A 14,920-nucleotide genomic window follows, 5' to 3' on the forward strand; every position below is an offset into this window, starting at 1 on the left:
TGACTTTGAATAATTTTTTTTATTCATATAATCGTGTAGTATGTGGATTATAGAAATACAAACTTTACATAATCAAGTTATTAATTTAAATTTTTATAAAATTATTAAATTAAAGTCTCCGTTTTAAGGTGGCCATTTTGTTAGGCATACCAGCCTAATAACAGGTAGGAGTCACTGCTCCCCCAGAACTGAATTCGCATTACGTACGTAGCTTTCCTATTGCGTATTTTCCCTTCTGATTGCCCTCATTACCAACGTTTTTTTTCACCTTCAGAAGGGATGCCAGATCTTTTTTATTTGATCACACCCATCCTCTGCTAAATCTAGACAACGTACTGTGCAAAAATCCCAGCATAGTGGCTGTTTCTGAGACGGTGAAACCACAACTGGCACCAACAATCATGTACCCCATTCAGAACCAGCTTGGTTATGACCATTGTTCTATATAAAGCTTTGTCCCCTGTCTGTCTCGGTATATGGTCCCATTTGGAGGAGCAGGGCGTTCACGTTAATAAGCACTAATAAAGTGGCCACCGGGCATATATTACCAACACCCATGCAAACACATACGCAATGTAATTGTTAAAAAAATATATAAAAGTACAATGTTCATTTTTTTCCCAAATAAGCCATAATGGTAACTAGATTAGTACAGTAGCATTTTCAGTCTCAATCTGGAGTACAATGCAGTGGCATTTGATCACAATGTACAAAAATCACTCTGCCCAAGCAAATCCAGATACAGAAGATCACCACAGGAAGAAAAAGGACTTTAACTACACTGGTCATTTGTCAGATTATTTATCAGAAACCTGCACTTAGGATATAATGCAGTTTAAGGGACACTCGTTTCACTTGATGGCTTATTCTACAAAACAGTTACTATTACGTCTTCTTCCTTAGCGCCGTTATGGTTCTCTCTCTACAGGATGGAAAAAAAAGAAAAGGATGTTATTGCAGAGCCTCTGTATCAGATATGCACAATTTCTTCTTAAATCACAGACATTCTTCATTTCAAAATACTGCAAACAGCGACCTCACGTTCGAGCAGTACTATTTCACAGCATCAGACATTTGAAACCCCACAAAGCCTTCATACTGATAACCTATAAATCATTCGCAAAACACTCAGTAATGAGGCTCATTTATGAAACAGATGTTCAATGTAGATTTCTTCTACTTTGTTTCCAAATATTATGGAGAAAAAGGGGTCAGCTTTTGTCAGTCTCAGCTAACGCATAAAACACAGTACTGCTGGCTGTGGTTGGTCACGGAAAGGTGGCGTAGGCTGGCCTTGCCTGGAAGAGGAGCGTGTAATGCAGGATGAGCTCGCGGGTGACGCGAACCATGTCCGCACTCATGGAAAACTCCTGGAACAGGGTCGGCACGAACACCACTGCCAGGTTGTGAGCGGTCATTCGGTTCTCCTGGCTGTACATCTGAACTCTGCAGGTTGACATACAGGCCCAGGTACACGTCAGACTTAGAGCCAAAGTCCAAAGAGAAACAGCAGTTACAGTAAAGCCCACTTTAAGCCCTTCTGGAACATCGCTAAAGGCATAATTAGTCGTCCTGGTATAGCATGAACAGGAAGTGAACTTAGCATTCCGTTCCCCCCCCCCAAAAGAACAGTGTCCCCCCAAAATTTACAAAATTTTTAAACAAACCTCCACTGACTACAATCTTACTTTTCATACTGATGTCTACGCACAAACACCAGAGATAGTCACATGTGGATCACATTGATAACCACACTTGTAACAATGTAACAAATCCAGTTGCAGAAACCGAGGGAAATGTAACCATTGCCCAGGATTCTGGTCAACATACAAATAATGGTAACACTTTACTTAAGGCCATGTTTTTAGTCATTTATAAACACATTCATAAATAATAATGCATTCATAAAACATTATAAACATGGCTATAAATATTTATAAAAAGGCATAAGACATTATAACCATGTCTACATAGCATTATGACTGCCTTATGAAGCTTATTACACATCATCCTTAATGCTTACACCAACCATTATAATGCATTAAAGTTATCCATAGTTTATTATAGTTGAGAGCTTCATATAGCATTGTTATGAATATATCTATAAATTACTAAAAACATGGCCTCAAGTAAGGTGTTGATAAATGAGAGATTATTAAACAAAAAAAAACCATCACATGTAGAGGTGTCCGCAGAGGGCACTGAGGCTTATTCTGCTGTCTGGTGGCAGCTGGTCCAGCAGTTTGCGGTAAACTTGCAGTCTCTGGGCCTCTTCTGCAACAGCTGGGAGAACAGATAACACAATATGGACAGAGGCGGCCTTCAGCTGCGGGCAGCACAGTGTCAGGTAGGGAGAGCATAGTGGGTAGTAAATTCTGGTGCATCTAGGCTTCTTCTTTATAAACTACTTGTTTCTGGGATAGACTCCATACAAAAATGGTGACACATGGATGGATGGATGGATGTGGATGGCTGGATGGATTGATTGCTGGATGGATGAATGGATGGATGGATGGATTGCTGGATGGGTTGATTATTGGATGGATGGATGGATGTAGATGGGTGGATGGATTGATGGATTGCTAGATGGATGGGTTGATTATTGGATGGATGGATGTGGATGGACGGCGAGTGATTGCTAGATGGATGGATGGATTGATTGTTGATGGATGGATGGATTGCTAGATGGATGGGTTGATTATTGGATGGATGGATGTGGATGGATGGAGAGACTGATTGCTAGATAGATAGATGGATGGATTGATTGTTGGATGGATGGATTGCTAGATGGATGGGTTGATTATTGGATGGATGGATGTGGATGGACGGAGAGTGATTGCTAGATGGATGGATGGATTGATTGTTGATGGATGGATGGATTGCTAGATGGATGGGTTGATTATTGGATGGATGGATGGATGTGGATGGATGGAGAGACTGATTGCTAGATAGATTGATTGTGGATGGATGGATTGCTAGATGGATGGGTTGATAATCGGATGGATGGATATGGATGGACGGAGAGTGATTGCTAGATGGATGGATGGATTGATTGTTGGATGGATGTCTTAATTACTTCAGACTTGATCAGGGAAGCCCATCAGATAATGGCGAGAGCTGTGGTCGCTGCTGGCAGTGGCCCTGACTGATGGCCCCTGATGAATGTCTAAGGAGCACGAATGCGTATGGTACCTGAAGCTTTCACCCAGTGCTCCATGTTCGAGTCTGGGATGAGCACCACCTTCTGGCGGACAAACTGCTTAAGTGCCCCGGCCACATCCAGCACGCTCAGCTCATCCGTGTCCAGCCGAGTCTCCCTGGGCGAGTGGTTGAGCGCCTCCACCAGTTGGTTGATCTTGGTCACCATGCCACATCGCCGATAGATACCCTCCACCTTTAAGCCTGGAAGCCAAACCACGGAGCTTAAACGGAGAAATTCCATATAGAGCCTGAGCTGTAATCTAAACTGCATTTTGTCTTGTGTCGTCTCCTGGCATACGAGTAGGTGCTTATCCATACAATCATCGGGTCTTTAACATCTTTACTGTACATGGCAAAACCGATATTCTTCATGTCAGCCATGTTTTATTAAACTCCCAAAGTCACTGGTCTCTGTGGGTGTTTCCTTGCCCCTTCTGCACCTCACCAGCCAGCCATCATCTGTAAATCCCCTCATCTGAACACGTCAGCCACAGAAAAATCCCTCCATCTCCATTTAGTTCTCCCTTTTGCCATGATCTGCATTTTCAGTGTTTTAGTGTTCATGCTGTTGAAAGACCAAGCTATTCTTGGAAAGATCCGGAAATGACCTCGTGCTTTTAGACATCATTTTCTGCCAGCTGGTCATAGGGGTGCATGGTGGGTCACCAGAGATCACTGCATACAATCCATTTCCTCTCTACTGGGCAAGCAGCAGAGAACTAGCGGCAGATTTAAACGATGTTTTACACCAATTCCTTTTTATTTTTTGCACAAATATTCTGCATAATCATTCTGAAACTAACAAATGTATTTCTATGAGGGCTTTCATACCAAGTCTTACAAAATAGCATTTTTGAGATTTTGATTTTTTGTTTGGAGAGAGTTAGACTTCTGCAGTTTTTGGATGAGTTCAAAAAATAAATGGTCAATAGGATATCAGATTTCACACAGCGATATCGCTGAGTTTCTGTTTGATCCGATTTCGACTTGATCCAAGATTGGTATGGCCCAAACTTAACAATAAAGTAAAAAGCCAAGCCTGGGGGGTGGGTTATTTCCAGGAGATTGATCGTTCCATGTTCCAGCTGTGTCTTCCCAGATTCCCAGTTCTCCCCACTTACGGACGGCTCCGGCTGATGGTAATTCATATCCTGCTCTTTTACGTAATTTAAACATTTAAACTACAAGCTTGTGTTCATGTTGGTTTTTTCCTTGATTTAAAGTTTTATAATGCACCCATGTATTATATTAAACTGGCTATTTATTAATACTATCAGTTCAAAAAAAATAAACAAAAAGCCCTCTTTTTCTATTTACCTTTCTGTCGGTCCTCAACCCCAGACTGAGGATCGCAACACTGTAGTTAAACTAATAATGTTTTCCATATTAAATTTTACTTATCCTGAAGTACCGTCTGACATGGTTGTTGCAAAATACAAGCTTTTTATAGAACTGAATGCTCAAATGAAATGTGAAAAGTTCATCGTGCCTGTTGCCAGTGCTCGTCGCCAGTTTGACAAATTCTTTCCATATGTGAACGTTTCTCAAAATCGAGGAAATTTCCGACATCAAATTTGCATTCAGATATTTTGCGAATTCATGTAGTTTTCTTTCATGCTGAGCCCAGTGAAGAGCAGCGCTAAGGGAAGGCCAGCAGTGACCTTGGTCTCTGCTAGTAAATACGTCGCCATCCCGGGTGATACCCCACCTCAAAATAATAAAAACAAAACCATAAGTGAGTATAGAAAACGGATGGATGGATGGAGTATTTTCTTCCTTAATCCTAATCATAAAAGAGACATGGAGCAGTACAGAGACCCCCATAAACATATCTGGTCCTTAATAGCCACTCCAATCAAGAATTTCTGCAGGTGCCACGGCAGAGAACATGTCAGGACAGCAATCGGAAAATAAGGAGAAGCTCATCCTCCAGCCATTATTGACCACTGACCGAGGTGGTTACCAATAACCTAAAATAAGTGTCAGACCCGTTATTCCTGCTTCCCCTGCTACTGTCCGCTTTCACACCGAAATAGAGGCCCGTTGGAGACAGATCAGCGTGGTACATTGTGGGGGTGGGACTGCCGCGCAGAGCCGAGGGGTGGCCGTCCTCACCGTGCAGCGTGATGTGCGAGATGCACCTCTCCATGGCCGGTGGCACGGAGCCCATGGCAGAAGCGGGCAGCTGGTACAGCGAGCGGCGATGGGCCTTCTCTTTGCTCAGCAGGGCCACCTTCAGCAGCACATCCCAGCACTGGCAGGGGGAGTCCATCTCAAACTGGAGGGTCAGGGTCCTGCAGGTGGGACACTTAAGAAAGTCAACAGGGCGCATACTACAGACAGAGGGACATGAGCAGTAAACGGGTTCCAAAGCAAAATAAGAACTCTGCACATAGGGCGCCATATTCTGACGGGGCACTGACAGAGCAAATCACCAGTGCTGCTGAAAGAAGCGTCATCGCTGGCGCCCTCCCCTGGCAGGAGGACCAAAAGGCATAAGAGAGATTGGGCGAGAAGTTTTCCAGTGAGACGGATGCCAGCAGAGATGTTTCATTTGAGCTTAAGCTGGCACCGTCAGCATGACGTGGTGTTGCCTTAAATAAAGGTGCACTAAAGAAAGTAGCTACATACATTTGTAAGTATTTATAGGTAACATTACTACACTATGTTGTTACATTATTTTGATGCATCGCTCCGTATTTCACTACTTAATGTAATTCAGCTGATTTTCACAGAGCATATTTTACTAGAGTCGCCCCCAAAACACATGACGATGAGCATATTCAGCCGAAACGTTTTCACCCTCCCGGGGTTTTCCTGCCCTCACCTTGATGCGGTGACCACTTCAATTGTGTTCTCGGATGCATTCAGTTCTGCAGGCAGAAAACAAATCAATCAGATTTTTCCCTCCGATTCCCTGGAGTATATTGACGTCGTTGATCAATCTCTTTTGCTGTAGTCATTAGATATTAGGTATTCGGTGGTCAAATTAAAAACATTCATCAGAATTTAGCCCACGTATGACCTTCAACAAAGTGATCCAGCTGTGATTTATGAAACAGCCGCAGTGAGGTTTTCTTATTAACTCGGTGACTGGCAGAACACAACCCTAGAAACAAACGTATTTGCTCTTTGACTGATAATGTAGCTTAAGAGTCAAACAGAAGCTTATCGCCGTTTTGGTTTATATTCTGTTTTGTGCCTGGTACCGCGTAGGAACATTACCGCCTTTCACCACCGGAGGCACTCACTGTGGGGCCTGTCTGCGGTCAGTCGCAGCCTGTCCATCGCGCCGTCCTCGGTGTGGAAGACGAGCACCTCGTCGTGCCTGAGTGCCACCCAGGCCTCCGAGTGCTGGGGCGAGGCTCCGTCCCTCAGCAGCACCCGGGACACGGCCTGCACCCCCTGCAGGTCCTCGTTGGAGAAGGTCCCCGGCAGGATCACCTGATGGCCAAAGAACAGGCACACCTCTCAGTGCCACATTCTCCATCTTTACTAGTCAATATCACACTTCATCTCATACCACTGGCTCTCAGACCCATATTGTCCAAAATATATATAAAAAAAAATTTTTAAAACCCAGTAATACCATAAAGCACTGGGTCCCCAAACTCGGGTTCAGCACATGACCCCTAAAATAAAGTGTCACAAACTCACAACCACCATTCTGCTGTGTCCCCCTGTTAAGTTTCACCCATCACATTTTTCAGTCTTTATTAACATGTAGAAATGGCCTCATGACCTTCCCACCGGTCTCTCCCTGCCATAAAGCATCCCAAAACACATCAACATGTTATATTACGGAACAGCAGACGCATACACAGTCCAGGATGTCTCCATTTGACTCTATATTTAAGGTACCTTCAGAATGTGCATCAGATGCAGCAGCAGGTCCTGCCGTGTGTCAGCACTGCACAGCAGCTTGTCAGTCAGTGTCAGCACCTCAAACTCATTGGTTGGTCTGCGAAAGTTGACATTGTAATACGGTTACTGCTACCCAAACACACACACGGTTAAAATGATATTTATGCCTGACTGTTCCACTGATATAGATCGATTAACCTCTTCTTACCCAGAAGAGCAGTCAAAGACCGAGACGACCTCCTTCAGGTCCATGACATCGCAGGCGGCGGAGTCGTTCTCCTGGGAGAACAGGAAGCGGTCGTCCTCCAGCTTCCCATGGAGCTCCTCCTCTGAAGAAGGCAGACATCAGTCTGGTCTAAGACAACTAAATTCACAGAATTCCCAGTTCCACTCGGACACGTCGCGAGCCTTGGGCTGAAGCCACCAATGAATCCGAACGAGCCCTAAATTATTTCATTAGCTCAGATTTTTCAACAATCATTCGCTCAGTCTGAGAATTATACACATGAAGAGTCCTACAGCGACCATTTCACATCACAGTCCTGGGCTGCGAGGACGTCACTACCACGTAACAATGAGGGGGGGCCGGCAGGCGGCTGATCAACACAGCGTGACATTTTACCCCCGACATGAGAAAGCAGCAGAATAGTTTTGCAATTGCAACCTAAAGTCTGAAAACTGACCCAGTTTTATTACTTTTAAATCGGACAGTAAAATATCCAGGTTCAGGTCTTTGATAAAAGCCTTTAAGTCAGTGGCCTAAAAAGGTTGAGAAGCGGCGGTTTAAGCAATTAAGGCTGACACCATCACTTCAGTCAGTCCCCCGCACACAAGGGTTTCTCACAAGGGGATTTCGGTGGGTGGGACCATCATACACTGGCAACCTGCAGCCGACCTCACTGATTCCTCATTGGGTCACACCAAGCCATCACTGTGACTGCATAAACTCACCCCCCCCCCCCCAGAGAATTTAAAGCTTAATCCCTCCCATCAGCAGCACAAGGCTTTGTAGTTACCTGCTCCAGAAAAACTACACTGAAATATATGCAAGTGTCAACAAGCTAGTGAAAACTGTAATGTTTGAAAAAAACCTCACAACAACCATAATCCCAGTACAGGACGCAAAGTCCCTTAGATATTACCTGAAGAGCATAAATCCATCGACCGGGACTGTTTACATAGCCTCTTAGAGAAGGTTGGAATCTCTGCAGGAACAAGAAAGTGACCAAACACAAATGGGTATCAGCATTAGTGATGTCTTGAACAATTATAATTAAAAACAAATTAATGAAGTATTGCCAACAGGTATAAAGTAACGTGGTGTTACATAAATAAATAGCGCAGGGCTTAATACACCCCAGGGTGGGCTTGTTTAAATATCACGACATTGTAGCAGAGATATGAGCATCGATACCTGTGTACTCATTGTGCCGCAGAAGCTCTGTCTGCAAGGCCTGTTTGGCGTTCTCTGCCAGCGCGATGGGGGAGGGGGAATCAGGGTCACCCGACTGGCACTGGACGCGAGCTCCTGAGGCCAGCAGCGACAAGGTCTCTGCCACGTCTGGGCCCCGCACCACCTCGCACAGCCTCTGTGACAGGGAGGGGGGCCGGTTATTATCCGCCGCATCTTATCAAAGCATGAGCCGTTTTGCCGGAAATGCGTCGGCGTCCCAAGATTGCGAGCGCAGTCCTGACGAATAAGCAAATGAGTCAGTTAATATTTTTGAAACATTTCAGCTCCTATCTCAGGAACTGAACATTATAAGTTTTTAATTGATGAAAAAGAGCTACCTATGAATATATCAACGGGTATAAACCTCATTCTGGCCGTGCCTTTGTCTGACGCTGTGCCATACAGCTGCTGTTTAAGGTACATTAATGGTATTGGCATAAAGAATCTACTTTTATCATTTAAATTTATCTGGGTTTTTAGAATGCAGCAGAGTGGCTGTGTTCCGCCCTCAGAGAGCCAAGGAGAGTGACAAAGAGGTTTTGGAAGTGAAGTGACCTGTTAACGCGTCAGTGTATGAAACCCACTGTTGCCTGCACTTATTAACATTCTGCCTCGAACCTCACACCGCACTGCCTACTTTCACTGCGCTCACACGTCTCGGACTCCTGTGGCATGTTGTTTCTCGGAGAACCGTTTATTCATCTTTATACCTACTTTACTCTTTATTCACTTTACAAACGTGTTGATTTATTTAGCAAACGCTTTTGTCCAAAGCGAGGCACAACTAAGGCAAACTGCAGTACAGACATACAGCTGTCATGGAGTCCATCAGGCAGGAGCCACACTGGGAAGGTCAACTTTGTGCCAAGATGTATAGTTTATAACATACATGCAGTACAAAGCATAAGAATCACTTCCTTTTTCCACTGACAAACTGTGATAAACCTGAATTCTTACCAAATATCAGTTTTGACCAAATGAGTCTTTTTGCAAATCAAACTACAAAACAACAACAAATTTATTTTTATATAGCGCATTATCACAACATTACATTGTCTCAAAGCGCTTTACAGTATCCTCACCCAAAGCCCCCAGTGAGTAAGCCATAGGCGACAGTGGCAAGGAAAAACTCCCTAGAAGGAAGAAACCTTGAGAGGGACCAGACTCAAAGGGGAAGCCCATCCTCCAGGGGCCGGCAGGGATAGTCAAATAGAGAGAGGAGAGCAAGGAAGATAAGCCAATGCCGAAGCCGAGTCTTCTTCCAATTGCCAGGCAACCAGAGGTAAGGCAACTCCCTGCAAACCAGCATTTGCAGGCAGTGATGAGTGACTCAGCATGCCGAGTCACTGTGTCTGATCGGAAAATGTCTGAGAGTCCTTGAGCAAGACACTTAGCCCCCCAACTCCAGGGAGTTGTTGCCCTTTCACAGTGACCCCTAGGCCATGGAGAGCAAGATGGGGCAAAGAGAAGCATTCAGATGTACCTCTACTTATTCTTGAGCAAATGGCAATTTCATTTAATTTTTATTGGTACAGGGCTGAAGTGAAGCCACAGCCTATTCTCTCTGGGACGTTTTTTATTATCTGAGACTCACTGAAGTCGTCACTCCCAGCATAAAGAGGTAGAATTTTCTGGGATATCTGAGAGCTGAGCTGACAAGCAGTTATTATGAGTTAGGAGCGAAGATACCACAAGCCGTCACTGGGGGGCGTCTCAGGCACCTGGTTCATCAGCTTCAGGCTGGAAGCCAGAGGGTGGGGGCGCTTATAGCGCCCCCTGCAGTACTTGGCCTTGGTGAAGGCGGCGCGCTGGTTTGGGGAGGAGTCCGGCTGTATCTGCTCGGTGGCGGGCACGCTGTAGCCCCAGACGTCATTGGCAGCCTTGTTCCCGTACTGCATAAACAGCTGAAGGCGGCAAGATGAAAAGATTTAAAACGATAAAGAGGGACGTGACTGAAAAGCAGGGACGTACCGTTTGGTTACATCATTTTCAGTTCAAAATGAATGAATACATTTATTCACACTGACGGAACTTAAATTCACATGTAGAGGTTCCACACGGAATAGATGCTAATTGCGGCTGTGAATTCGTTACGGCCAATGCTGGTTACAGTCAGTCATAATCGCCGGTTTGGGAACCTTTTGGTTTCCCAGTAAATTACACCAACACCGGAGAGAAAGTAGCTGATAAAACCAAGGCAGTCTGCCGGCCCTGTTATGCCGAGCTTGCATATGTTGCTGGAAACGCATCCAACATGCTAACTCATCTGGGGAGTCATCAAGCGAGCGTCTACGACCGGAGCAAAGCAGAATCAGAATCTACAAGGTGGTCTCCCCGTGGTTTCTAATTAAGGCACTTTAGCCAGGAAATTCAGACAGGGCTAAAACGGCTATGCAGCTACGATCATCGTGACAGATACACGACCACTCGATAGTAGAAAACACAAAATTTAAATGAGATTTAGTTCGTGCATTTGTGCAATGTGCAAATAAGGGTGTCTCAGGTTTCGTTATTCAGACACGTCATCAGACGCACTGCCTTTTGTTTAGAACAGTTCCAAATTGTTTTTTAATAAGGATTTTAAAACAAATTCTGTTGTCCCTGCTGCACCAGAATTGTACCGAAACGAACCCCAAACCAAAATTTGAGAATTTTGAGCATATACAGGTATACAGTGGCACAAAATATCATTCCCCCCAGGACCACAGTGCGAGATCCAAACAGAGAGTAACAAGGGGAGGGATGCCACAACACTTAGGGGTTTATATGTATGCTGCATGGGCTCCCCCACCTGAATCAGAGGATTCGTCCACACTTTACTGTCCAATTTCAGGCTGCGCACTTTGGACACGTTAATCCCCAGAGACCGGTGCTGACCTGCAAACCACAAGCATGCATCAGAAGAGCATTTAAAGGCTTTAGGAGGCAAAGACTGAGCAGCTTGCAGGCTGCTGCTCCCTGAGCTTGTGGACGGAGCTCACCAGCACAGGCATCACAGATGACCACCAGCAGGTTGACAGACGCCCATTCGGGGTTGGCCTCGCCACAGTCAGCACAGACTTTGTTGGCGGGGTTGACCCAGAGCCGACGTGCCACCTCACTGCAGGACAGGGCACTGCGGATGCCCTGCGTCAGGGAGTCCTGCCACACATTCAGGTCCTTGGAGGAATCTGTCGAGAAGCTGGGAGGCAGATACAGGCCTGACTACATTTCCCAGAAAGCCCCACTGTGCGCCAAGCCGCTCTCCATACATACTGACATCTGTAACATTTCGCTTTAAATACTTAAAAACAGGAAATGTCACAGTGCTGTGACTAATAAATACCACACTGAGTAAAATTATAAGATTAAGTTAAGTGAGACATGGAATGGCTGAGGTGCCCCTGAGGAGAGGTTTTGGAACTGAAGCACCATCCAGCAAGATATCAGTAACTTTTTGGAAAACACAAGAAAACATTATTGTGTGACTATTTATTTCCTACCTAGCGAAATAGCTTTAAACATTTCCTTTGATGGCTATGAAGGCTTCTGCAAAGCACTGTAACTCCCTATTTACGCAGCCGAGATAGAGACCCGTGGATCTGCCTGAATGCGGATCTACTGGGCGGACAGACCCACTACAGCTGAAAGACGACAGCAGCTGACGGAGTCTCACTTGAACGTCTTGTATGGCGTTATGAGGCTGAAGCTGTGACGACCCGTCGGCTTTACCGACGCCACATTCATGGACACGCAGGTCATTCCCACGCCGAAGCCAAAATCCTGCAGGAGAGAAAGACACAGCAGGCTGGAGTAACACCCCGCAAAGATACTGCCCACCACCGACGCAGCAAGCGGGAGTAACACCCCGCGGAGATACTGCCCACCACTGACGCAGCAGGCGGGAGTAACACCCCGCGGACATACTGCCCACCACTGACGCAGCAGGCGGGAGTAACACCCCGCGGACATACTGCCCACCACTGACGCAGCAGGCGGGAGTAACACCCCGCGGACATACTGCCCACCACTGACGCAGCAGGCGGGAGTAACACCCCGCGGACATACTGCCCACCACTGACGCAGCAGGCGGGAGTAACACCCCGCGGACATACTGCCCACCACTGACACAGCAGGCGGGAGTAACACCCCGCGGAGATACTGCCCACCACTGAACACCATCACATCTTGTACATAAAATCTGGATTCAAAATAAATGAATGACAAGGAGATTAAAGCTAATCAGAACTATAAGAAGATTATGGGCATAAATGGCCCGTAGATGTCACCATGAATTTAGCAAGCAACTGTAAACATTGATTATATACCTTTAAATTAAAAACAGACCTACTTCTTCGTGGGTTAATCAGGTTGACCACACACTTTACACCCTAATTCACACGCTGAAATTTCACAGCTACAGAAGAGCATCAAACAGCCAGGTTTCAATTACGGTCAAGTGAATCCTAAATTCCATCCATTTTCCATGCACATAGCCGGGACAGGGCTGTGGCCGTGCCTGAGCATGAGGCAGGGGTAAGGCATGGACTCAGACCTAACCCTAACCCTAACCTTAACCTCTAAACTGTCCATTTAGCCTAACTGCAATGTCTTTGAAATAGCAGAGGGTGAGCAAGCAAATTTCACTCATCCAGACTAGAGGTGGGATTCGAACCCTCAATCCCGAGACAGCAGTGCTACACACTCACCTACAGTGCGAACCAAAATGTACGGCTCCTGTAGCTCACGAATTATAGCATAATGCTAAAAACACAAAGGTCATGGGTTCAAATCCCACCATACCCACAAAAACTGTAACCCTACGGCTTTGGGTGAAAGTATCAGATAAATAAGCAAATGCTACCCTGATTTTTAAATTGTAATCAGGAGCTGGGGCCTGTATCATGGGACGAGATCTGTTAGCTAGCTAGATAGTTTGTCGGATTTAATGTAGCCCGGTTTAAATGGGCTTTATCTTCATTCACTCACGTTTAACCCAGGCTACCTTGAATGTGTCGTGGCGTCTATGCTAGCTGTGCCGCACCTCTTTGTTGTGGTAGATCCACAGGTTGTGCCCGCAGAGGGCAGCGTACACCTTGCTGCGCGGTTCCTTCATGCTGAGCGGGCCTTGATGCTCGGGTGGTGCAGGGGGCTCCTGTCCCCGAGCAGCGAGGAGGGAGCTCACCCAGCCGTCCTGCACCACTGTGTGTAGGGGGGGGGGTGGATATTAGTGACTTGGTACGAGACAAAGAGAAGCAGCGCTGAGGAGTGGCATGCCGCGCTACCCACCCTGACTGTGCGCCATGAACTCAATACGCTTCTTCTGGAAGTAGATGCAGAAACGGCCCTGTTCCTGCACCCGGACGTCGGTGATGCTGGAGACGTGGAACACCACCTCGGTGAACCTGTCCTGAGGAGCACACATCAAGGCAAAGTCACCTCAAAGCATCCTTAAGGTCACCTTCGGCCGCGTGACCCAAGGGCGACACGAGATCGCAAGTTCATCTCTGCGTCGGTAAAAGTGCAAGAAAACAGTGATGAAAGCCGATATAAATGTGAATACGAAAGACATTTAAATACTGACAATGACAGTTTTTTTTTTTTCGGGTGGGGGAGGGGGAGGTTACTCCCTTCAGGAGGTAAGACAGGGGAGCAGAGATGAGGTTTGACAAAAAGCAGGATGGTCCGAGAATTCCGCAGATGAAAACGTGAAGATGAATCATTCAGAAGACTTACGGTACGCTTCTTCCAGAGACACATTATCTGTCCATCCAGCGTCGCCCACAGTACGTGGTGCCTGCAGATGGGCAGAGAAACTTAAGATGTTATTTCATGTGTTACAGAGAAGTAACTGAACCTGTTTTGTCTGTGGACTGTGCAGTACTGTGGGAAGGTCTTAGGCAAACAAAATTACGTTTTAATGATCATCTTCTTGTTGTAAAACTATATTTTGTCTGTCAAAGTGTGTCAGCTTAGCCATTTCAAAACTTCTCCTAAAGTCATAGGACATACACCTTATTTTTACTGTGTTACTCTTAGTCTGCATGCGTTCTAATGTAAAATTGTGTTTGTTTGTTTTTTTAAGCAAATGTGCACTCCCTACCCCGACAAACAGTACTGAACACCTTCTCTGATGGTCTAAGACTTTCACCCAGTGCCATATGCGCTGTGGTAATAACTCCACACTGTAGGGGGGGCGCTGTACCTGCGACCTTGCCACACATCCAGCCAGCTAGAGCGCGACACCACATTCTCCCCGAAAGACCCCTCGCCAGAATGCGGACCCCCACCAGAGATGGCACTTTGCTTCTTCCTGCTTACTCGAATGGTGGCAACACTATGGGTTTGTAAACACACACACACACACACATTATTAATAACAGCAACAATAATAATAATTATTATTATAAATACTTCATTAAT

The 14,920-nt window shown here is 45.8% G+C and overlaps 2 protein-coding genes across 4 annotated transcripts in view; both read right to left on the reverse strand.

Annotated features, from left to right (window-relative positions):
* The window catches only part of LOC125712915 (arf-GAP with Rho-GAP domain, ANK repeat and PH domain-containing protein 1), a 17,347-nt gene continuing 2,427 nt past the window's right edge, over nt 1-14,920 (reverse strand). For all 3 annotated transcript variants that reach the window (XM_048983492.1, XM_048983491.1, XM_048983493.1), the window contains exons 6-24: nt 14,703-14,834; nt 14,234-14,294; nt 13,787-13,907; nt 13,542-13,699; nt 12,174-12,280; nt 11,500-11,699; nt 11,310-11,395; nt 10,240-10,422; nt 8,480-8,654; nt 8,208-8,270; nt 7,274-7,394; nt 7,063-7,162; nt 6,453-6,645; nt 6,029-6,074; nt 5,317-5,495; nt 3,193-3,402; nt 2,178-2,283; nt 1,299-1,446; nt 1-922 (exon numbers count right to left, since the gene is read on the reverse strand). In XM_048983492.1, coding sequence (XP_048839449.1) covers nt 869-922; nt 1,299-1,446; nt 2,178-2,283; nt 3,193-3,402; nt 5,317-5,495; nt 6,029-6,074; nt 6,453-6,645; nt 7,063-7,162; nt 7,274-7,394; nt 8,208-8,270; nt 8,480-8,654; nt 10,240-10,422; nt 11,310-11,395; nt 11,500-11,699; nt 12,174-12,280; nt 13,542-13,699; nt 13,787-13,907; nt 14,234-14,294; nt 14,703-14,834 — 2,443 coding nt within the window. In that variant the 3' untranslated portion in view covers nt 1-868. The remainder of the gene's footprint in view (nt 923-1,298; nt 1,447-2,177; nt 2,284-3,192; nt 3,403-5,316; nt 5,496-6,028; nt 6,075-6,452; nt 6,646-7,062; nt 7,163-7,273; nt 7,395-8,207; nt 8,271-8,479; nt 8,655-10,239; nt 10,423-11,309; nt 11,396-11,499; nt 11,700-12,173; nt 12,281-13,541; nt 13,700-13,786; nt 13,908-14,233; nt 14,295-14,702; nt 14,835-14,920) is intronic.
* The window catches only part of LOC125712923 (ras-related protein Rab-6A-like), a 25,126-nt gene continuing 15,479 nt past the window's right edge, over nt 5,274-14,920 (reverse strand). Inside the window, exon 9 of the mRNA XM_048983518.1 lies at nt 5,274-5,283. The gene's annotated coding sequence lies outside the window, so the exon portion shown is untranslated. The remainder of the gene's footprint in view (nt 5,284-14,920) is intronic.

The sequence above is a fragment of the Brienomyrus brachyistius genome, chromosome 18 (genome assembly GCF_023856365.1).
Source record: "Brienomyrus brachyistius isolate T26 chromosome 18, BBRACH_0.4, whole genome shotgun sequence".
NCBI classification, from domain to species: domain Eukaryota; kingdom Metazoa; phylum Chordata; class Actinopteri; order Osteoglossiformes; family Mormyridae; genus Brienomyrus; species Brienomyrus brachyistius.